This window comes from Temnothorax americanus, unplaced genomic scaffold (assembly GCF_048541705.1).
Source record: "Temnothorax americanus isolate GAGA-0224 unplaced genomic scaffold, ASM4854170v1 Scaffold1, whole genome shotgun sequence".
Taxonomy (NCBI): domain Eukaryota; kingdom Metazoa; phylum Arthropoda; class Insecta; order Hymenoptera; family Formicidae; genus Temnothorax; species Temnothorax americanus.
In genome coordinates, this window is record NW_027509230.1 from 6,531,611 (window position 1) to 6,557,466 (window position 25,856).

Sequence of the window (25,856 nt, forward strand, 5' to 3'; positions counted from 1 at the left end):
CTTTTACTACAAAATTGAATTTAATGCAGTAATATTCTTGCATGTTTTTTCATTACTAAATATCGCTTTTTAGCAAGAAACAAATTTTGATCTTTTTAAATATCTTTTTATAAAAATATCTTTATTTCTTCATATTTTCTTGTCAAAATATAAATCAAAACTTGTCAAAACACAAATAATGTGTTAAATATTAAAGAGAGTTAAAGAAATCAAAAGTTGTCTTAAGCCTGTATACAACGTCTGTATGCAGGTACTGAAAGCAAAAAATATATTTCTATACTGGAAATCGAAAAGTGTTTAGTTATAACAAATAGCACAATAAAAAGTGCAAAAAGGTGAAATATTTCTTATGCTTATCAGCATTTATAGAATCATTCGCGTTACCGCAAATGATTACGGTCAAATGCCAAGAGGACTAGCGCACGGAAGTAAACGAGGAGTGTAACGGAAATTTTCATTGTGTTCGCAGGTTTCCCAGCGGCAGCGTACGCGGCATACGCGGCAGGCCGCGGCTATTCTGGGTACCCTAGTTTTGGATTACCCTACCCGACAGGTAACCACCTTAGCCTTAACCACCTTAACCACCACAATGCGGCCCACATCGCGCCCCTGAACTTGAACTTGAACCTCATACAGGCGCAGCCCGCGCCCCATCATAACCCGCCCACCCCGACACCGCTCTTTTACCATCCCAATTTGGACCTCTACAACGCCATGCCTCTGTGAACTAACTCACTAATTATTGATATCGATAACGAGCTCTGCGCGCACTCTAACCCATTGCTATACGCTAACTGATTGTGCTGTCGGCTTGGTCCATTCAATCCCATCGCGGCGAGAGAGCGTGTTGCGACGCGATAATCACGGGGAGAAACAGTCCCATGTTCTCGAGGGTGATTCGGGCGATTCGAGAGCACGACGAAGACACGCGTGCAATGCGCACGCAGCGATTTTCGAGGAACCTCGAGGAGTTTCCGCAGAAACGTACCCTAACTTTCGCGAGGGGACAAAGCGACTCTCCGTTCCGAGGGGACAGCGAATTCTCGAATTGGATGATGCCCGGAACGCAAGCAGGTTCCGTTGAACGCGCGTTTCTATTTGTACGAGGAATAACGGGAATAAACGACGAAAGAGTCTTTAAAGCACGGATGATTACTCTTTAAAGAGGATTCCGGTTTCGCAAAGTTTTTCGACAACGCGCGAAAAAACTACGATAGGATAGGGAAAACGGGGAAAATGCTGCGCTATGAAAACCTTCACTTACAATTAGAGAAAGAGAGAGAAAAGTTACAGGATATTTAAGGATAAATTAATATCTAGCATTGTCAGCTCAGCTGACGCGACGGCTTGCTCGGCTGCAATATCGATTTGCTTCTCTATGAAGAAGTTTGTATTTTATTCGATACTTGTCGCGATGTTGGTTTCGCGTATTTTTTTATAACGAGAACACTATCAGACACCAGTAAATAATGAGAATCTTATAAATCAATTAGATTACTATATCAAAGTTATCCTGTCGTTTAAGGCTTAAAGACACGAAGAAAAAATTTGTTAGCCTTGATACATACTAAGTAACGTCTTATTCTACTATATATTCATCTGTATATTAACTAGACACATTCGACAGATTTCACGATGATTACTTTATTATACATTATTTTTTTACTATATTTTGAAAAGATATTTTTTAAAGGAACAATGAATTCCAAAGGATATAAATAATCTATTCTCTTTTTCGTTCTGCGGTAGACTATAAATCACCGAGTGTTTGCGAAAAAGTGTGTTGCGCTACCCTGGATTTGGAATTTATTGAGCTGTTATAGCTACGGTGCACTATTGATTCTCCCTTGCCGTGGTTATCATTTTTAAAGAATTCAAAATCTCAAAAATATCGCTATGTACGTATGAACGAGAATATGTAAGTAGAGGAAAAAAGAAGATACGTAGATTACGCCGAGTGCAAAATGCCTCATGGAAGTATTCGAACGATTTTATTCGATTTAATATAGGCGTATTATCGTTTGAATACTTTGGTAAGCCACTATATGTGAAATCAATCATTCCTTTCAATAATGAATATATCCCAATAGCAATCTCAATAAAAGCAAATATTCAATCAATGTCCGAATTCATCAGTAAATACCACTAAATATTGAAATAGCCGATAAAAGTTATCAGAGAATACTTTTACTTTTAAAGCGTTTATTTAGCCAAAACTGCATAGGGGGGGAGCGTGCAGTAAAACCAATATTATATATTTTGTAAATACATATCGACATTTTGAAAATCGATGATGTCACCAAAATTGAGTTCAAGCTGTTCATAGCTGTTTGGCTCGGTCAACGGATCGTGAAATCGATCGCGATACAAAATGTGTGTAGATAGAGCGGAGTAAAATGTCATTGTTGATATCTGGCAAGGGTAACAAGTACGCATCGATTGACAATGATACGCGAGGGACCTCATCGCGGTCCACTTTGGCACACACGCATATACAACATACGTACACGTACAAAACACATATATACGCATTTAGTTATTGGTATACTTCATGTATGACTGCAGCGACTAATAGGGTACCTAGGAAAATGAGCACGTCTATCTTTCGACATCGATCTGTTGAAATCGGAGTGGATGATAGCTTGCCGGCAGACCTTTCGAAGTCAAGCCTTCCTCATGACGTATTCGTGAAATGAAAATCACAGATTGCACTTGAATATGTTTAAGGGGAATGTATCTCTTTTCTATCGCAATTCGATATAAAATGTGTCTATCGTAACGGTCGATGAATAAAATTAAAGGACAACAAATCGTTAGATTGTCCCCGCGAATTATCAAACTTAACCATCTGTTCCGATTTGTTTCCGTAAACTTTCCTTTTAGCAATATCAAATTTTGTTAACTGTATTTTTACTGATATTTATATTTGTTATTACTTCGTAAATTTTGTTATTTGATTTTTTTACATAAAATTTGAAACGAGGCAGAGCGACACAAATATATAGAATGTAACAAATATGCGTTTAATAATACTACTGGAACTTCGCTGCGCAGCCAAACTGGAGAGTTAAAATGAAAACCGGCACATATAAAACCATATAAAAAATCATGACGGGGTATTTCACATCAAATAGTTAAAAAAATATCTTATTTTCTACTCAATAAAATAGAAGCAAATTTGAAAAGATGATCATTGCAATAAAAAATATTTTTTAAAATTTGTTCTTAAAAAATTTAATTTTCATTAGAAAATTAAAAAGTTATTCTTCTTTTGTTTTGAAGCTTTCTGTATAAGTAGCTTTTTTAATAGTTTCTTTTATACTGCGATATATCTTGGCTCTTCTAATATAAACTGTTATGTAAAACTTAGATAACTATAATGCTTTTTTTTTAGATTTTCTCACCTTTCTTAACGTTAGGGTATTGCACATTTTATGCACATTTACACACGTTTTGTTCCACGGGTTCCGCGAAAGGCGATTACGATCGAAACTACGCACCCTTCCATCCCACGTAATTTTAACCCTTGCCGCTCCTTCACATGTCAAGCATGTAAAGCAGTAATAACGCGTCACGTCGTTAGCGTCGGACAAACTGCGACCGGTGCCTCGTCGCGATCGAGATTAATTAGCGCTGGAGATAGTGTCGTCCAATGATATCTCTTCAGATTCGCTTCAGAGAACGCTTTAAAAAATGCGATCTCTATTGTCTCGAGGAATTGTAATCTATGTTTCTATGTATATCGAACTCTTAGAACAATACGTGGGTGGGAACAGAACTCATAAATAATGTATAATGTTTTTCGGACGTTGGCCCATCCCTCAAAAAGCTTGTCCTCCCCCGTTTCTCTTACCATCTACTTTCTCGATCCGATTTTCGCTTTCCTCAAGGGATGTGCTCGATACCCCCAGAATCGTTTCCAATTTTCCTCGACACCCGCTACTTAACGCATTTGAATAACTTTTTGGAATCACCCCCGCGGCTACCTTTCCACCTTTTTCGCCCGTTCTCCCGATCTCCTAGCCTGGTTTGTGTATATCTTATTGCGTACAGTTCACGAGGCATGGTGGTAGAAGGAAAAGTGGATATCATCCGCGATGATTGATCGCCATAAAGAAGAACTCTTCGCCACCCCCCTAGTCCGCCTCCCTCAATGTATTTCCACTGTCCGAAAAACATTCGTCGGTTAAGCCACCCTCTTCGCAAACACGGGAAGGGGGCGATCTTCCACACACAGGAACGAATCCAATGTGGGGTAGAAAAGATATTTTTAGGTAGGGGTTGGCGACGTATACTCGGGGATATATTCGCTTCGCGGAGAACTTGTTCAGGGAAAGTCTTCTGCTCGAACGTTCCCCAACTGCAAATATTCTGCTGCTTCGAGAGAGAAGTCAAACGGCAGCCGTGATTTAACGATCGTCGCGAGACATTCACTTTCGCGTCACGAAACGAAAGCGCCGAATGAGATCGTTTCATGCGAACTGAATTTGAACCATCTCGCGTATTTCGTATATCAGTAAATAAAGACAAATCTTTCGGCAACTTACAAACGAAGGGGTTGATGCGCGGAAGATGTTTCTTATACGCAAATTAAATTATTCTCACAAATGAATCATTGTTTCCTATTATGTTATGTGAGATGTTAGACCTCGCGTTATTTTCACGAAATCTTAACGAAAAATTATTTTTTTCTTATTTCAATTTCCAAACTTAATTGTCTCTTTATTAGAGACTCATTTTATATTAATTGAAAAGTAAAATTTTGTTTTTATTTTAGTACCTTGGCATTTTTAACTTTGATATTACAATCCATGTGTCATAAAAAATATATGCTTCAGATATGTCGTATGTATGCTCCAGAGAAATACATGAATGAATACGTTGCATGAATGAATAGTATATCAACGATTAATGATCCTTATAGATATGCGATATGTGGCATGTGGCATTGTAATCATTAACTAAATTCCGAATGTGGTTACACCAAAATTACGAGCAAATTGTCACAAATTTGATCCTCTCATTTGCCCCTTCGAACCATGTTTTTCGATTCAAGATGGATGAGATGTTTAGTGCGTCAGCATAACATTATTATGCAGTAAATTCGCTCTAGTTACGCTGCAAGTTTCCGTAGAGCGATGTAGTCTATTTGTTAGATATTGACGTGAAATCAGTGAGTTTCAATTACGTTTAAATCAACGAAAATACGCTATTATTCCGGTTAATCGATTAAAGAAAATTTACATAAAACATTATCAAGAGATGTAAAAATTAATTTATGATTATTTCCATAAAAGTTTTTTAGTGTTTGAGAATTCGTAACATAAAACAAGCTTCTCAAATTCTACAGCTGAAAACTTTTTCTTTCTATCAATAGTTATCAACGTAGTCACATGTTAAAATTTTCTCAATGCGACGAGTAATTTCTAAACGTATTTCTCTATCTCTCAATGCAGCGAAAAATTTGAATGAACAAGAGGTACCGCTCTCGCAGTTTGTCCGATGATAAATTAAATATTTAATAAAATTCGAATCAATTTATTATCTCAGCATGATACTCTACATAGTTTATATCTAAACCACATTTTTTATGTGTTCAATCGTTAAACCGATGAAAAGCGACACGAGATAATGACGGGTAATCGCAAAACAGTAGCTTATAGAAGACCAGCGAGAAAAGAGACTAGCGACTTAAAGGGCCGATGGTAGTTTCAGGTACTTTGGGAGTACCGATCCTATCTATTCCGCGGATGTAGAATAATTCCTTACCAAGAAGAGAGTTTAAAATGCCATATGATCTCGCAGAGTGGTCGAATGGCGATGTTAGAAGAGTGGAGAGTGCTTAAATGGTGGAAAATCATCGTGGAAAAAAATAAAATAAAAGGAGAAATATAGAGAGAGGGAGAAAACGAGGGGCAAGGGGTGTACCGACCAGTCGCTCTTGTGATACGCGTTAATAACTGCCCCCGGTCGGCTAGATTTCCTCGGTCCGGTCGCGGAACGAGTAGTAAAAGACCGAATTCTTTTAACCCGTGTGACCGCCTTTCTTACGAGAAAATAACAAGCTGCAACATCTCCATATTTTTCTCGGGATAACGCCGCTTGAGTAGACAGCATAACGACGACGACGATTTCCTCTTAGAATGCAAACGCAATAACGAGCTTCTTCTCTTCCTTTCCCGAAGAAGGAGGGGCGGAAGAGTAGTCCCTGACGCCTCATTGGACATCAGTCGGTTTTCCAGAAGAACTCGAAAGGGACACTTCTCCTTTTCTTTTCGTCGGCTTACTGCTTGTCGGCGTGCACGGACTTGGCAAATATATCGGACTTTCTTCCGTCTCGTCGGTTTTTTCTCGGCGGATCGATTCGTACGAGGATCTATTCTGTATAAAAACTGATTCGGGTTTATACGAATATGGTCGGTAAATCTAAATGACGATATTCGAATAGTGAAATATATCGGGGAGAAGAAATAAAAGAGCATAATCGCGCAAAGGATAAAACTGACTCGTACATTGTTGACAAAAATGTTTTGTTATCCACTTATTGTGCGATTGGCGTCAATATGCCCCTAATACAAGTGTTCTTTCAGATTTTCGTTTATTCAGATTTTTTAAATTATTCTTTCTTTTAATTCACATCACCAGATTGTGCAAGTAATGATTTAAATAGTGAAAGAAAAAAAATAAACAGGAAAGAGTAGGGACCTAATTATCGCCATGTTAAAACAATCTCATATATTTTGCTTTAATGCTTTGTTACAAGCACAATAAAATATTTGAAATTCTAGTTTTAGAAAATTTCAATGCATAACACTAACTTAATCACCATTTTAAATACTATGTGTTGAATCATACACTGTCGTTGCTAATCAACATTATCATTTAATAAAATCAGAACATCGTTAAATTATTTATTTCGAAAGAAATATAGATATTTTTATAAAATATGACATTTCAACTAAAATTATTTTAGGAGATTTTAATTTTAATGAACATATTGAACAGTGATCATAGAAATGTTTATGAAAATATTAATTCAGTTTTATTAGAATTGATAGTTTCTATCATTCATCGTTATATTATAATATTTGTTAACATCGTTTCGAAAACACTCTTTCAAACTCAGTATATTCCTATTCATTCGTGTTCGATTTAGGGGCGAGAGCGATAGGGAAAGAAAGAGAATAAGAGAAAAGAGGCGAGAGTTTTACACGCTCGCGATTCGCGTACATACCTACACGCGAATCGAAACTCAGTCCTTTCATCGGACAGCCGAGTAAGGGTGGGCGGGCAGCTGCGGTGAAGCGGAAGGGTTGTACGTGAAGCGGGAGAGGGAAGAGGGTGGCAGAGGCGCACCGTCGTATTTCACAGTCATTACCGTAACGTGTTACCGTGCGCGCTCGTTGCGCCACGCAATAAATCGTCGGTTACCGTTACTATGGCGGTAAGGGGATAGAAGGGGTTGCAGGGAAGGAGATGAACACGAGGGGGGTTATTGTGGAAGCTCAACTCGCCGCCGTGCCAGTGCGTTTCTGTTAACCGTTCGCAATGGCACGATCGCGACCTCCTTTCCGATTCTTTGCGCTTGGATCTTCTCCGCTTTTATCGCATCCTTTTTATCGCAAAATAGTCTAGATAATTATACGTTATGCACACACACACACACACACACACAGTGAAACATTTCTATTTAATAAATAGCCATGATTTCTTTTTTACTTGGTCACCTAATTTCTAAGTAAATTGGCGAAAATAATTCAGAAGTTGTTATCTATAAATTGACGCACAATTTGAAAAAAAAATACTTTTTATCCGTAATCAATAACCTTATGATTGTTTTAACAAAAAGGATATAATAATCTTTTTTTTTTAATTTAGAAATTAATTCATATGAGTATTCGCGTTATGTTTATAGTTAAAATTTTTTCTTTTATGCAATAATTTTATTTAAGAGACATATTACTATTATATTTATTACTTTATTCATTTTTAGTTTTCTTAAATCCTTTAAAATTTACATATTTCAGAAGCGTTTGTTATACATCAAATGCAGCAGCGCTTACAACTCGAATAACAGTGTTTCATAATATTTCTTTGTCAGGTTTCTCTGCGATATATATTCGCCAGCTGTATCTTTCATTTTCTCTGCCAGCAATGTCTAGAAACATTGCGGTATAGAGTTCAGAACGCAAACAACAGCGCGATTGCTTCGATTCCCGCGAATTAATACCGCGACAAGCTCGATTCGCGCCATTTTCGAAAGCGCGTCATTACGTTCTGTCGCGCGTTGCGGTGTGTGGCGAATTTTTCTTTTTTTTTCCTCTTTTATTTCCGTTTTTGCGCTTCTGGCCTTTGTTTCGTCCCATTCACGACAATGCACATAACTCCCACGCTTTCCGCTTTCTCTCTTCCGTCGTTTCCGCGTTCGGTCTTTGTTCGACGCGAACGGACGATTCGTTTCCATTCGCGAGTTCAAGCCGCGAGTAGAAGCTGCCGGAAATAAAACGAGGTAAGCGGGAGAGGGTCAAAGAGGGGAATGATTTGAATTTCGATTATTCTTGCTGCATTTTTCTCGCGGACATGCGCGAGAATCGATTACAGTTTGTCTTAAATCTCACTGGTATGGCAAGAAAGAGTTATATGAATCCGGTGTAACAGCATGCATTTTACACAGAAATACAACTAACGGGAAGCAGTAAAAAAAAATAGATATATAATGTTACCGTATTTAAATGTAAATTTACTGTATACATTAACTGTGAATGCTTTATCAATTACAGTTCTCCAATATATAACGAAGATTCACAACCTGCACTGTTGCCATCCACTTTCCTTTCTAATACTTCCTATTATCATATTGTTACACGCAAATATATCTGGCACAATCACTAATTATAGAAAAATTTAACCGAGTGAAAGAATATAATACCGAGTACAGTAAACGATATTGGAGTGAATGTTATTTTAATTTACTTAATTAGGTGTTGATACTTTCACGTAGTTGAAACGTATAAGTTCCAAATATTGCTAAAACAAGAACTTTTTATAATAAAATATCTGCATCATGTGATCGAGATGATTCAATGGATTGCAAAAACTAATGCTTGATCTTTCGACTGTGCGATATTGAGTGCGAAAAGCTCTCTCCTTCTACGTTTGCCGACAAGAGATATATTTTCTATGGTTCGCGCTATATCGTCGTGTGTACACATCTCGCTATAGCATATATATTTATATACACATATAAATATACGCACACATACACACACGTTGTAAATATCGTTCGTAGCGCGAGGCTAAGGTAATACGTTATAGCTTAAGGAAAACCTCGACTCTACGCTAAAAATTCCAAATATCCGAAGCTTATATATAACGCGTGCCGTTTCCGGAGATTTACGATATCGCCGTCATGCGAGAGACACATATAGTATACGCGGCGGCACCTGCTCGCGTCCGGAACACAAATGCAAACTCGCCCTCTCAATGAGTTGCGTACAAACACGTGCGCGCGCCCGAGAACGCTCGAGACTTCACCCCGGAAATACACTGGGTCACGAAAGTCTTCTACATACATGCCTGAAGAAGCTTCAAGAAAATGTCAGAACTGATATAAAGTCCTGCATTTTTGAAGTATCCATGTTTCAGTAGTAACGAAAGCCTTCCGGAAAAATACATTGAGCTCAGAATTATGCGAAATTAAAATGTAGCGATATATATATATCGTTACTCACACATTTTCGCCAATTTTTTGACAATAAGCTCAATATATATGCGTGTAATTGTTTTATATGCAAATGTATATTTCTTGTGTGCGCGAAAATAGGTATACTTGTGAATGTTTTATGAGATGTTCATAGTTTTGTTATTTTTGCACGGAAAGAACTTGCTAAGGTATCTACAAATTTAACTAGATACAGATCTGAAAATAATTTTGTTGCATCATATAAATAATTATGTAGGACACTCAAACTGATTCCTAAAATGTCGAAATTTTTTACAGCATTATCATCATGTTTCAGCGACTTACTATAATTATTTTGATGGTGCGACAAACTTGTTTTCAGATCTGTATCTAGTTTTTCTAGATACTTCAGCCAAAGTATTCTTTCCGTGTATTCATATGTCATTCAATAGGCGGAAAATGTTTAATTTGATGGAAGAGAAAACTGCATTTGATTATATTAGGTATTAAGTCTGCATATTTTTGGAATAAGACGTTATCCATATAGCTTTGCAGAATTAAAATATCTAGATATATACCGATATATATTTCTACTTTCAACTTCTTATAATTCTCAATATCGTCCTGAGTTTCCTTTAAACAAACAGTGCATACTATAGTGTTTCGTAAATTTGTTTCATTATATATCTCGACATTTTTTCGAGAATGTCTTGTAAATACGCGCGATTGTACAGCCATTTATTCATATCACGCATTGTGTACACATAATATAAATAAAAAAAAGAGTAAACGATATAAATAAATATAAATATATATGTATACAAAGCGGTTATATATACAGAGCACGAGTAATGTAAATTAAATTAATGTTGCTCATATTTGTTAAAACACGAGTCTTGTGAATTATTAATGAAATATCATTAGTTTCTACGATAATGATCAGTCGCTGGTGATAAATATGGAATCGAGATTAACGTGATATGCGGCTATTCACCGAACCGGTCTTCATTGTTCATTATTATAGAATCGGGGTAATCTCGCAAGAGATGCATTTGCAATAGGAATGCCGTAATACCTGGCCCCAATAGATTGTGTTCATCAAACTATACACCAAAAATTTCAATTGGAAGATTAATATATACAGATAATCTTTAATTTCAATGCAAATTTTTCACCGATATTGTTCTAATCGATTCGATGCGCGAATGTAGCAGTATTATAATCCGAGATAATGAGCTGACATTTTCGCACGAAAATATGCTCCGATTTTTGCAACTATTTGATAAAACTGAACATTATTCTGTGGTTGACTATGTAACTATGGTGCTCATGCTATTTATATGAAACGGAAAAATTGCTGTGCAGAATAATATTTGCGTGGACTAATATAATTTTTATTTTGAAAAGCCGATTAGGATTGGATATTCAATTCCATTTATTTCAATTTTGAATTATTTACCTATTGGAAAGCAACGAGTTATTTCGACCGTAATGAATAGCTTTTGATGAAATCGCCTATATATTTGGTCGCTCGGAATAATCCTTCGCTGTTAACATAAACCGCACAAATTTTGTCAGCTTGTATACGTCGCGTTAAAGTGAGGTACCATTTCCGTTATCATCGAAAGGTTAATCCGAGAGTGTAACCTCCCTCCGTGTCACAAAATCGTGCAACGAATGAATGTCTTTGTTATAAACCGGTTTCTGTTATAGTATACCGGTAACGTCGAAAGAGTCGAATTTAAATTTTCTGAAACGGCTTGTTCTCACGTGAATCGCTTGACCGGAAATTAAAAAATGTTCACAGACGCATGGCTGGCAAACTCTGTGGTCCTTCGTCAAGCAAAGCGTCGCCTGCCTCTACCCCCATTCCATTAGGTACTGCCAAACACAAGATTCTAAAAAGTAACGACAAACAATACACGTATTCACACGCATTGCGCGCGCATATACGCGTATCGCGTACAGGCACACACGAATATCTTCGGCAGAAGTATCTCGCGCAAAAAAAAATGTGCTCGCCTTCCTGCAAAAGCATTCACTCTCAAGCAAACAGGAACGAAGGAACGGCAAGGAAATAAATGGGTAAACGCGTAAATACCGAAAGAGAAAGAGAGAGAAAATATAGGGGACGTAAAAAAAATGAAACAGATATGAAAATTGAGCGACGAGATTTAATGGTTCTTCGATGGAAGTCGAGTACTACCCATCTTCTCTCTCTTTCTGGTCCTTCCACTTTATCTTCTCATTCGCATAGAGATAAACAGATTTCTGTATTTTATTTCTCTGTCGTTACTTTGGAAAGCGCCTAAAAATACAGATGAACGCACATTAAAATCTATGATGCTTAATGGCAAGGCTATTTGTATCACAAAATATTAAACGAATTACGATATCGTCCTTCTTTTCTTGCTTTCTGTAAAATGCAAAAGCATTCACTCTCTCAAACAGAAATGCAGGAATAACAAGGAGCAAAAACACGTAAATACCGAAGCAAGAAGAAGAAAGAAAATAAGATATATTTAAAGATATTAATGCAATATTCCTATAGAGATAGATGTATCATCGAAACGAGGAAAAATTTTAATAACTATGAATAAAAAGTATTTTTACTGTGTGTTGGAAGTAACACATAATGAAAAAAAGAAAAACAATGTATTAACGATTGATGCAAGAAACTAATATTTCCAGATTGATATCAAATTATTGTATTATTGTACCTATATAAATACGTTCTTATAAAATTGTTTCAAAAACTGCCAAAATATCGAAATCTCGCGATAAACAACGTAGCCTTGCCACTAGCTATAGTAATGATGTCTACCACGGGAACGTAGGTATAATATATAATTAACACAGAGATTATATGCCGAGATAATTCTTACCCCTTCATCATAATGTGTGTATGGGGGAGGGGATATAGCAGCTAATAATAAACACACACACAAAACACGCGTTAATAATAGATCGATGATATAATCCGAGATAGATGTCTTAATGCGGAGTTACAATGAATCATATAATGAGAACGCAAGCTAGATATAATGACCATACGTAAATAATTAACGTTTATTAAAGGCCATGGTCAGTTTTCTCTCGTGCTTTCCTAGGACGCCCCTCCTCCACTTCCTCCTCCTATCTCTTTCGCCGGTCTATCATTCTTTTCCATTCACTTTAAACTTTAACGCGTTTCTCTCACGTAGATATTGACCTCACGTAGCAATTCGAGATGTAGCCACGTTCTATGTAATCTCTAAGCTAAACACTTTAATCGAAAACACTTAGTGTAGGACATATATATGTAGATATAACGATATAGACGTTTCCGAGTGCCTCGATTATGGCGCTTTGTTGAAGCGACGCGCGTACGTATCAATTTGTTACAATAACCTTAAAATTTGTTGCCAGCGAATTGAAGATACATATATTTTGATGAGGTGATCGTAACAACGCGTTTATAAGTTATACGCGGCATAATTATCACGTTCAGAGTAATTGTAAGTATAATACGAAAAGTATAAAGAGAAATAACATGGTTTTATAATAATAATATTTTAGTTTCTCTTTCTCTCTCTCCAAATGCTATTTCAGTATTTAATATGTGGAAAATTCTGCTTAAATATAATATTTTAATTATAGATTCGTTAAATGATCTTTCCATAAAAACGATTTTTCTTCAATGAAAGAGTAATGACGTGGAAAAGGGGAGGAATAAAGGCATAATTTATCACCAATTTCTATTTTTCAAGATTAAATATCTTGGCAGCAGAGGAAATTAAGTTTTTACCAGAATACCTTATCAAAGTAAATTTCTGTTAAGTTAACGTTAAAGCAGAGGAAAGAGAACCAGTTGAGACGAACTGAAAAAAGGAACTTAAAGCAAATGATTTACACGTTTTGTTAATATCATAGTTACAGCATAGATTTGTTGACTACAAAACTATTATAGGAAGATTAAATACATCGCACAAAAGCATCGCGAACAAGGTGCCATTGTCGTGGCACGTAACTATTTCTTAACCAGAAAAAAAAGTTACATATTGTGCTAAACGTAGAGTAAGGCATACGTCGAGTTAGGTGAAAGTGAAACGTAAGAAAAAGAGTACCGACCCTCGTAGGAGAGATTAGCATCGAGATAAGCCGCTCAAGGACCGTTGGCCATTTTGCGCTTCTTTGTTATTATTACGCCGTTAAACTCATTCCAGGCCTTTCCGAAGCCTTTCCCGCACTTCCATCCCTCGATAGAGCGTCAGGAAACCCCAGGAAGCAAGGACGATGCAAACACCAAACGCAATTAAATAGATTTAATATGCGCGATGATAACAACCATAATCGGGGATTTACATTAAAATCCTCGTATATTAATTACACTCTCATTATGCGTCACATACGTATTACAAATTTTCATTTAATTAAAGTAATTTTCTAAACTGCTCGCACGGAAGTTAACTCAAAAGAAATAAAATACAGTTAAGAGATTAATTAAGGATATTAAAGATATCTTTAAAAAAAAAACGAGAAAAGTAGATTATGCATAATGCCTGTGTAAATCGCGGTGACGCGGTACTTTCGCGTTCCTGCACATTGCACGTATACATTTACCTTCATATGTAACGAAGATTAAGAGTAATTAATTATAGCGCGGATTTATTAACGGTAAATAGGAGGAGACGCGAGCGGTGTCGTCGCACTAATACCTTCGCCTTGCTTTCTCGGTTTTCTCGGTTTCATCTTTCTTACCCCTCGCTGGCCCGCATCCCTCTGGCATTATTCCACCCATACCGCCACGTATATTATATACGTTCGCGAGAGCTGTGATCGAGTTTGGATTTCGTTGTGTATTCTCGAGTTGTCGTTAATGAAAGTCCTACGAACCATATCCCTGTGGATCGCAGGGCGAGAAAACGAAGAAAAAAGAAGTGTGTACGAAATATATGTTACGATAAGTCTCGCGCGCATATTAGAAAAGAGACAGAAGGGCGACGAGCGAATTGTCCGTCCTCGTCCCTAAGACGTTATGAAGAACGCAGATTCACGAAGAGAGCAGCCAGATTTACGCTCGTTCCCGCGAATTGTCTCGCTAGAATCATTTCTGCGAGTTGCCAAAATATTAATGTTAAAGGCTTGCATTCGCATACCGGTTTAGCACGGCATTTAGCTATAAATTCAACCATTTAATTTTCAGCTGTGTTTGACCTTTATGAAGATCGCATTCAATATTGCTATAGGAATTTAACGCTAAATATGAATGTACAGAAATGTTTCATTGATTCATAAAATTGGCATTCAATGTTGTCCTAAATTAAAGATTGGCCTTTAAAGGTTGTCTAATTTTGAACTTTGTTTTCCTGAATGTAATGTAACTACCTAAATTATCCTAGTATTACTGTTTGCTAAATATCAAACAGTTGCATCAAGAAATTGTTAAACGTAATAATGCGAATGTAGATCTGAGAATTTACGAGCGAGACAATTAAAGAGTAAGCCAAACCCAAAAGGAGACACTTATGTCCTGAGCTTATACATTTGTTAACGACACGATGCTTAAATAATATTATTGATACTTTTATGCGCGGCTATAGTTCGCTCGCGTTAACATCACCGTCCTATCTGAAAACAAAAAATCTCGTGATATAAATATATTCTTTTGTATATTTCGTAAATGTTGCTTCATCTAGGTATGCATCTCCGCATAAACGTCGAAATTTTTTTTTTAATTCTCCCAGAACGGCGCGGTTAACGTTACCGAGCTATGGTCCGATTGTTGCTATTCGTAAGATTGTTGTTAAATCATTATGATCGCGCGTGGATAAAATTAATACTTGGCCCGATCCTGAGGATGACTCTCACGATGCCACTTGCACTCGCAGAGCAGGTAATTTAACGATGCTGAAGCGCGTGCCACGCAAGACTACTTGAAGAACGTCGTTATGAAATACTCGCGAAATTAAAATGTAATTGGAGAATGTTCGAAATATGAGAAAATATACCGTCCAAGATAATATAATGTTTGTGAGAGCAGTATGGCGCAGTTCCGAAGCCGATTGACTCGCGGGTTATGCTTGGGATTGAATTAAAACGTCAATTAAGGGTTAGGAAATGGGAGGAGTTCAATAAATATCTATTTTGTTTTTAAATAAGAAGTTTCTAATATGTTCATTAATCCTTAAGTACCAGAGTGAAAATTATAATATTTTTATTAGATATAATATGTAACATTTGTGCGACCATTATTTAATATGTAAAAATTTCTGCAATATTTTCTTTCCTCAAATATAACTTTTGAACTCAAAAGTTGAAAAAAATATTTAAAAGTATTTTTAGATATTTTAATATAACAAATGTTAAAAACGTATAATCCAATAGAATTCATGACAATTGAGTCACATAAGATTCCACTATGGTACTTACAGATTAAAGATACCTGGTATTCGGTGAGCTTATTTTTGCATTATATATATATATATATATATATATATATATATATATATAATTGCACATTTAATATATCTGTAAAATATCTTTTAAAATTATCTTAAAGTATATCTTTAAAAATTCACACAAACGGATATATTTTTTTAAGTTATTGTTAACCGTGTAAATGAGATTTTTACGACTCAGAAAATCTCTTCAAGTTTTCTTGCACGCGAAAAATCGTCTTATTCGACAATCGCCAATCTTTCTTAATGCATAAGATTTCGAACGGTATAGAATAAATCATGCTTCCGACGATGCTTCTTTCCTCAGCTTGCGCTACATGCGCCTTAAGAGAATAACACACTCGTGAAAGTAATTAATTTAACAGGCGATCGATGAGGGCTCGGACGATTAATTAGATTACCAACGCTAAGGCGAATAAGAAGGTGACGAAAAGAGAACTTGCAGCCGCGAAAGTTTTATAAATGTCTCGTGGGTACTCAATAACATAACATTTTTGATGCCCGTCTGAGATCGCTCTGGAACTGAATGATAGAGTGAGTTCACTTACGCACGCGCGTATACAATATTAACACCATGTAACGATTCTCTCTGGAGCTCTATTATTATAACGGTTAAGAATTATTGAATAGTAAATGTCTGTAACAAATAAAAAGTACCACGCAATGAACGAAAAAGTACAAGAAGATAGAATTTCTCGATACTATACGTGCTAGAAGAAGGGGGAAAGACGAAACAAAAATGCACTTTCTCTCTTATCGAGGATACTCTTACTACCTTTCTTGTAGCACAACACAATGATATAATATGTTTTAGTTTGAGTCTCTACTATGAGCTAGGTGTCACCTCACACAGATCAGTACAATTTCATATAGAACAATTGATGTAGTAAGCATATATCCTTTTATTGCCACTTAAAACATTTTTTCCAATTTCGAAAATTACCTATTATTTATATACGGTATATTGAAATTCGACTCATTTCGAAATAATGTACTCTAACATTAAACATATGCTCCCAAATACAGTTTGTAGTCAAAATTTCAAATTAATAATACACATTTGAAGGGAACTTGTGGTTATGGAAAGATCCCATCTCTCTCTAAACCGCGTGCCTTATAGATAATAGGAAATTACAGAAATTGTAATATCACAAACACGTGGACAAGCACGGAGTAATAAACGATTCTTTATACCCAAAAGCACAATATGGAATACACGGTGCTGAATTAAGTGCGTTGTAATAATTTCAGAGTATCTATATATAAAAATTGAAAGAGCGTAGAAGAAAGACTTAAATAAATAAAAGAGCAGAAACAGTTTTTATGTACAGAGAATCTTACATGATAGAACGTAGAGGATACATTTTTCGTTCCCTCCTGATATTTACTAAGCGTTATTGAAACAGCAATTAGATATTTATGTAATGGTGATTTTAATATACATATAGTAAATATGTATATTTGTATTTTTCATTTAATTATAGAAGACAGGCAACATGTGTGTACACAATCACAAACCTTTTGATTTATTACTATAACTCATCGTAATTTGTACATATATATATTTCGTACTTGATATATTTTGATATTTGCATTTAATTTTGAAAAATATTTGAAGATATTTGAATCTTCGAAAGAGTAACAAAAATAACACAAAAGAATAAGCAATTCATTACGTTTAACACCTACACATTTATAGACTTTCATATTATAAAAGATATCTATTTGTCTGTTAATAACGTAAAGGGAATTTGTTTATGAGTTTCTTTAATCGCGCGAAGCTTAATCCAGCACCAAAAATTGTTCAATTGTCGATAGATGATAAAATTATCTTAGCGTGATCAACGGACATTTCTATATCATGTAAGATCGGTGATGTCTCTTGTTGGGTAGGAGCGGTCGTGTACCGCGCAGTGGGGCCAAGGGTAGGCCGAGTGTCCGTGAGCCCCAGCGGGGGTTGCACCGGTAAGCTTCAACCCCAAAGTGCCAGGTTGTTCCACCAAGTTCTCGTGTTCTCGCTCGTGTTGACGGTAACCGTAATTCGTAGTACGTAGTACATACCCAGATTCACATACACGGTCACGTATTGCACAAACATACACGTACTCTCAGTCTACTAAGAACACCAATCAAGATCGCTGTACGTGTATCAAAACTTCTTTTTTTTCGTACACAGAATCGCGAATGAATTTGAAAATTTAACAAAGTATTTGAGATTTTATTGTTGTTATCCCAGGACGTTTTAAAAATTATTTATGAGAAAAGTTTAACAAGTAATTGACATACTTTGTATTTGAAATCAGTGCTAAAACTTTATTGAGAGAAAGATACTTTCTTTTCTTCTAAAATATATCTTTAATATTTTTATTACTATATATATATTCTTAATTGATATATTCGTAGCATTTGAATTTTCTAGTTTGCTTTTTGTAATAATACTAGTGATTTCTTAAATTGTGTGTTTTAAATTGAATCTTGGAATTCTTACTTTTGCTAAAATTGTTACGAAAATTCATTATTTATTGACGAGTTTTATTACATGATAGCTTCTATCTGTCGACTATTAACGAAGATCATTTATTCAAAATTAATATTTTCTTAATCCGGATCCAAACTAAGCACGCGACAGCAAATAAATACGAATAAACAATTTATTTTAACGAATGCGAACGGTGCCAGCAGTTTATTGAAACAAACTGTTCATTCGTGTTTATTTGTACTTGCTTGCTTGATCTAAATTCGGTTTTACATTACTCTATCATTTTCATACATTCTACATTACTTAATTCTGATTAAATACGAGACATCTGCCATTGTTGCTATCTAGTTACTTTAGGTACCCATAGTTTCGAGTATAATTGTCACCAATAGTGTTTATTATTGGTTGGAACTCTTTTCGTATATAAATATACATATGTATATTCTATATCTATTTTTATGGAATGCTTAGGAAACAGAAAACCGTATGTTAGTTGTGCATCCGTTGTTCGTTGTATCGTCTACGCGATCTGTATTCGTCTCGTCCGTCTTTCTCACCACGTGCGATTTTAAAAACCGATTGATTTTCCATACGAAATGTATTCTTTTTCTTTCTTTCTCGCGTTCGCGGCGAAAATAGGGCACGTATTATTAAAATATCCGCATTGTCCTACTTTCTTTATGTCAATTTAACGTAGTTTATCCGTAAAAATCGTTTAAAAATTTTTATCTCAAGCTTTATTTACGTTTGTGTATGCAATTCAAAGAACCTTATCAATTTTGTGATTGGTACAAAATCTACGGTGATTAACAATTTATTAGTTCCATCCTTCCATCATTATATAATAGACGTGTTCTATCATATTAAAATAAATTTGCGTATAGAGGTCGCGTAATATGATATACGTGTGTATCGCTACGTTAATATTACATTATACTTTCCACTAAATTGGGAATTGGATGATCGGCGCTTTCAATGAACAGGCGATTAAAACGAATTAATATGATCCCCCGCGGATAACCAGTTTTATCATTACAAAAAAATGACCGCGCTATGCCATATAACGACATTTTATTGCGTTACAATTTAATTAAGGGAATAATTAGTCTTTCAATCGAGTAATACGATTGGCAAAAGGTAAGTATCGAAGAAGCGATATAAGTCGTAGCCTTGTACGATTTTGCTGCAACAGTAAAAGTTTGAATTAGTTTCTTGTCTCTACCTTGAGTTTGATGTGTTCTTTTAACATTTGTTACACTGCGTATCTGCATTTTCAGATCTGTTTTAAAGCCACTCTTAATTGCTATTTAACATGCCAGAAAGTTGATCTTTGCAACCTGATTCGTTTCTTCGATAACTCTACTGCAAAACAATTTTGACGACGGTAGAAGATGTAGAGAAATATTTATTATGATTTCTCAATGAAGCATATTCCTCGGGGCAAATTTTTTTTTAATCGATCGTTATTTGATCACAGGGAATATTATTGTATCAAAAACCACATTTGCTTTCATCAATAATCAGCTGATTATATCGTTTTACATATCTTCGAAAAAACTTCATGATATCCATATGAATTCGAGTCATAAATATGTATCGAAGCTATTTCCAGAAATATGTGTCAAGTTATTCAATGGAATATTGATAGAGTTATTCGACAGATATAATACCGTGCTGTATCGCATATATTTCCTGGGGCATCCTGTATATATAATCTGTCGTATAAACGAACGGCGAGTTGCAATTCTATGTTTCAAAAATAGAATCAGTGCATATATATTGTTCAACCCATTGGAGATGCCTGGATACTCATATGGCAAATACGAAAAAATTGATAGCATATCACGAAATTCTCGTATTTACCGCATGATGACGTATTGAGATAATCTCTGATTCGATCAGGAGTCTTTCTATATATATATATTTATATATTACATATTACGTATAAGCATATCGTACGTCATTTCATTCCATAGTGTTTAGAATAGCCTAACAAGTAATCGTAACGAGAGCTATTTGGTTTCTAACGTATACATATATATATACGTTTAAATCCCGTATCTCGTACTGGTGTTGGATGGCTGCCTAGCTCATAGTACATAGTTATATATATATCCAGATCTTCCATCGTTCTATTATCCATATGAATACTCGAGCCTAACATTAGTTTTCACTAGAACTTAGTCTGATGTCTATAGGTCTGTTTGAAAGAGCGTGTTACGGGAAATTTGTGTGTATAACACGTCGCATGACAAGAGAACTGTTAGATCCTTTCCTAACCTTGATGTTCCGCGGAAAGGGTTCTCTTTGAAATAAAAGCGAAGCCGCGGCCGGTCACAAAACACCGAAAAATCTCAATTTACAGAGCTTGCTTTAAAGCTATTGATACCCGATACTTGGGCTCGTTTTCTCATCGTATTTAACGTTAATTGAGGGGTCATCAAATTCTCTCCCGCTGACATTAAAGGTGATCTTCATATTAGACAAATATGATTCAGAATTAGACTGTTATAGTTAAGAGAATACAAGCCTTTTTACTAATCAAAGAAAGTAAATGTATATTCATATCTTTCTGAGTACTTCTACTTATGAATATTTATCATCACTCTTTGACTGTTGACCGCCACTTTGCGCGCCGGTTGGAGCAACGCTTGCATGTATCCAAACTGGTTGTATGTAGTTCTAGTGAAAACTGAAATCAGCCTCGTAAAAGTATTTTTCATCTTTCCGCGTGACCCATAGCCCGTCGAAAGTGTTACAAAAAAGTGTTATACGCACCAAAAGATTCTAATTCACAAACATTTTTCATAATTTCTTATACGTTGTATTGTTTACATACATATATGTATGTGTATATATACAGGGTGCCCCACAATTGTTGGTACTTTTTTCATATTTAGATAGAGCGAGCCAAACTGAGTCGAAAAGTCATGTACCATTTTACAATTTTCGCAATAGTTGACGAGTTATTAATGATTAAAAATCGACGTATTAGCCCGCCCACCGCCAAATCCAAGCGCGCGGCGAGATGCGGCCGCCCCGCGGTCGGCGCGCGGGCAGTTGTTTACTACAAGCGGCGATGATTACGCACGAACGGCGCGTAACGCCGGGCCCCTGTCCTAAGCGATGATATAGTTTCTCACCTTTTTTAAATAGAAATAAAATTTTCTAACAACATAGAAAATTTTTTTGTGCGTACGTATGTACATATGTGTGCACATGCATACACCAGGAAAATATCAATTCTACTGCTTAAAAAAGCGATTACTCAATTTACCTTTTTTTTTAGTAAGTAACGGTTGTCTTTAAGCAAGAATATTTTCTTGATATTAGTCTTAAAATGTACAAATTTTAGAAAGAGTCTTTATTATGTACTCGAAAGAAGAATTTATACTTCTTCAAAGAACATAATAAAATTTTATCAAAGAAAAGTCAAAATAATAAATAAAATAATATGAGGACCCTCGAGATTAAAATAGGAGAAGGCTATGAGGGTCAGACGCAGATCACAGTGCGTAATATCAGAAATAAGTGATTTAAGGTTGATTCACACTATACGGCACGGACCGTCACGTTCCGACAACGACACGTACGTTCACGTACGTTAGACAAGGATGGAGACAATAGGTATCCTTGTCTAACGTATGTGTCGTTGTCGGAACGTGACGGTCCGTGCCGTATAGTGTAAATCAACCTTTATTCGTCGTTTTGATACATTACATCGATCCGTACGTTTCGGCTCAGTTTTGAGCCATCTAGGCTTCAGCGGTATAATAGTTACAGAAATTAAGTTACACGTTCTCCGTACCGTATGGTGAGTTTACTGATTCAAAGTATCAGAAACATAGACCAATTGATCCATATCTGTAAATTTGTTCAATTAATGTTGAGATATTAAAAAGATCCCTTAGGAAACTCACCATTCGGTCTGAAAAACGTGGAATACAGAGCCATGTATACATAATGAATACTCTCTGCGAGAAAATTTGACGATCTTTATCGACACGACACATGCACAGCAATGATATGAAAGGTCTTGCAAGAAGAGGCATGTCGTAGGTCAACACACCGGCGAGGATTATAACAAAGCACGATTTGACACCGTCTCAAAATGACACGGATTTTTTGCATCATGCATATGTCACGGTTTTGAGCAAATCGTAATCCATGCTCATGAACTTTGGTCGTTGGCAAATCGGGGTTTTACTATTGGTACATGCAATATTGTGACGGTGTCAAATCGTGCTTTGTTATAATCCTCGCCGGTGTGTTGACCTACGATATGCCTCTTCTTGCAAGACCTTTCATATTATTGTGTGTCGTCGACAAGATCGTCAAGTCTTCTCGCAGAGAGTAGATATTCATTATGTACGCATGGCTCTGTATTCCACGTTTTTCAGACCGAATGGTGAGTTTCCTAAGGGATCTTTTTTTAATATCTCAACATTAATTTTAAACAAATTTACAGATATGGATCAATTGGTCTATGTTTCTGATACTTTGAAGTAAACTCACCATACGGTACGGAGAACGTGTAATTAAACTTCTGTAACTACTGCTGAAGATGGCTCAAAGCTGAGCCGAAACGTACGGATCGATGTAATGTATCAAAACGACGAATAAATCAGTTATTTCTGATATTACGCACTGTGATCTGCGTCTGACCCTCATAGCCTTGACTTCTCCTATCAAAATAATTAGCAAATTGAATTTTTGTTTTAATTTTGTATTTTTAACTGAAGAATTGAATAATTAGAATGTAGAATATTATTTATTTTAAGTAATATTATCAAGAAAACATTTTTTGTAAAGATCATCGTTACTTAAAAGAAGAGAAAACTGAGTCATTGGTTTTCTTAGCACTAGAATGATATTTTTTTACGTGTGCGTATACGGCACGCCATTTTACTATTTAACATCATCATAAAAATTCTATCAAATTAAATCGATACTTAAAGAAAAGAAATTATTATTATGTCTAGACATACTTATAATTTATCGAATTATTATTAAGCTATAATTGAAAATGCAGAATTACAATTATGTCTAGAAAAAATATTAATTCTGAATTTATTTTACGTTATGACATAAACAATTTTTGTGAATTAAAAGTATGTACATAATTGTAATTCCCGAATTTTACTTATGTACGCAATTTTAATACTTGAATTTCTATTATGTACACACAATCGTAATTCTGGAATTACTTTTTTTCTTTTGGTAAGTAACGGGGTTCTTTAAGAAAGAATATTTTCTTGATAATAATCTTAAAATGTATTCATCACAAATTTTAGAGAAAGTCTTTATCATGTACTGGAAAAAAGAATTTATACTCCTTCAAAAAACATTATACCATTTTATCAAAGAAAAGTCAAAATAATAAGCAAATCAAATTTTTGTTTTAATTTTATATTTTTAATTGAATAGTTAAACAATTAGAATTTAGAATATTATTTGTTTTAAGTAAAGAGAGTGATGAGTGTATTTTAAGATTATTATAAAAATAAAATATTCTTTGCGAAGATGACCGTTAAAAGAAGGGAAATGGAGTAATTGGTTTTCTTAGTACTGGAATGATATTTTTTGCGCGTGAATTGTGCATGAATAGCAATCGCGATATAAGATCGCGAGCCAAAAAATAATTTTTTTTTCTGTGGCAAGAAAATGATAGAGCGCTATCATTTCCACATCACCTTGCGGTAGATAGCATGGCGCATTTTTTTTTAAGTAGTGTCCCCAGTAGGTTTAATCCACTTTATAAAAAATATTTTAATGCAAGAACTGTTCAAAGTGCTCAAAAAATATCATTCCAGTGCTAAGAAAACCAATTACTCCATTTCCCTTCTTTTAACGGTCGCATCTTCGCAAAGAATATTTCATTTTTATAATAATCTTAAAATACACTCATCACTCTCTTTACTTAAAACAAATAATATTCTAAATTCTAATTGTTTAACTATTCAATTAAAAATATAAAATTAAAACAAAAATTTGATTTGCTTATTATTTTGACTTTTCTTTGATAAAATGGTATAATGTTTTTTGAAGGAGTATAAATTCTTTTTTCCAGTACATAATAAAGACTTTTTCTAAAATTTGTAATGAATACATTTTAAGATTATTATCAAGAAAATATTCTTTCTTAAAGAACCCCGTTACTTACTAAAAGAAAAAAAGTAATTCCAGAATTACGATTGTGTTGTACATAATAGAAATTCAAGTATTAAAATTGCGTACATAAGTAAAATTCGGGAATTACAATTATGTACATAATTTTAATTCCCAAAAATTTTTTATGTCATAACGTAAAATAAATTCAGAATTAATATTTTGTCTAGACATAATTGTAATTCTGCATTTTCAATTATAGCTTAATAATAATTCGATAAATTATAAGTATGTCTAGACATAATAATAATTTCTTTTCTTTAAGTATCGATTTAATTTGATAGAATTTTTATAATGATATTAAATAGTAAAATGGCGTGCCGTATACGCACACGTAAAAAAATATCATTTTAGTGCTAAGAAAACCAATTACTCAGTTTTCTCTTCTTTTAAGTAACGATGATCTTTACAAAAAATGTTTTCTTGATAATATTACTTAAAATAAATAATATTCTACATTCTAATTATTCAGTTCTTCAGTTAAGAATACAAAATTAAAACAAAAATTCAATTTGCTAATTATTTTGATAGGAGAAGTCAAGGCTATGAGGATCAGACGCAGATCACAGTGCGTAATATCAGAAATAACTGATTTATTCGTCGTTTTGATACATTACATCGATCCGTACGTTTCGGCTCAGCTTTGAGCCATCTTCAGCAGTAGTTACAGAAGTTAAGTTACACGTTCTCCGTACCGTATGGTGAGTTTACTGATTCAAAGTATCAGAAACATAGACCAATTGATCCATATCTGTAAATTTGTTTAATTAATGTTGAGATATTAAAAAGATCTTTTAGGAAACTCACCATTCGGTCTGAAAAACATGGAATACAGAGCCATGCGTACATAATGAATATCTACTCTCTGCGAGAAGACTTGACGATCTTGTCGACACGACACACAATAATATGGAAGGTCTTGCAAGAAGAGGCATGTCGTAGGTCAACACACCGGCGAGGATTATAACAAAGCACGATTTGACACTGTCACAATATTGCATGTACCAATAGTAAAACGCCGATTTGCCAACGACCAAAGTTCATGAGCATGGATTACAATTTGCTCAAAACCGTGACATATGCATGA

At 35.1% G+C, this 25,856-nt stretch overlaps 1 protein-coding gene and 1 long non-coding RNA gene across 14 annotated transcripts in view; one reads left to right on the forward strand and one right to left on the reverse strand.

Moving 5' to 3' along the window:
• Rbp6 (RNA-binding protein 6) overlaps nt 1–25,856 on the forward strand; it is a 634,317-nt gene that overhangs the window by 580,324 nt on the left and 28,137 nt on the right. For 9 of the 11 annotated variants that reach the window (XM_077406163.1, XM_077406176.1, XM_077406184.1 and 6 more), the window contains one exon: nt 470–553. In XM_077406163.1, coding sequence (XP_077262289.1) covers nt 470–553 — 84 coding nt within the window. Of the gene's footprint in view, nt 1–469; nt 554–18,015; nt 18,088–25,856 lie in introns of all 11 variants that reach the window. The other 2 variants (XM_077406147.1, XM_077406208.1) reach the window with 1 other exon arrangement.
• Nucleotides 1–25,856, reverse strand: part of LOC143897511 (uncharacterized) — a 218,694-nt gene that overhangs the window by 163,949 nt on the left and 28,889 nt on the right. The gene's annotated exons all lie outside the window — the stretch shown is intronic.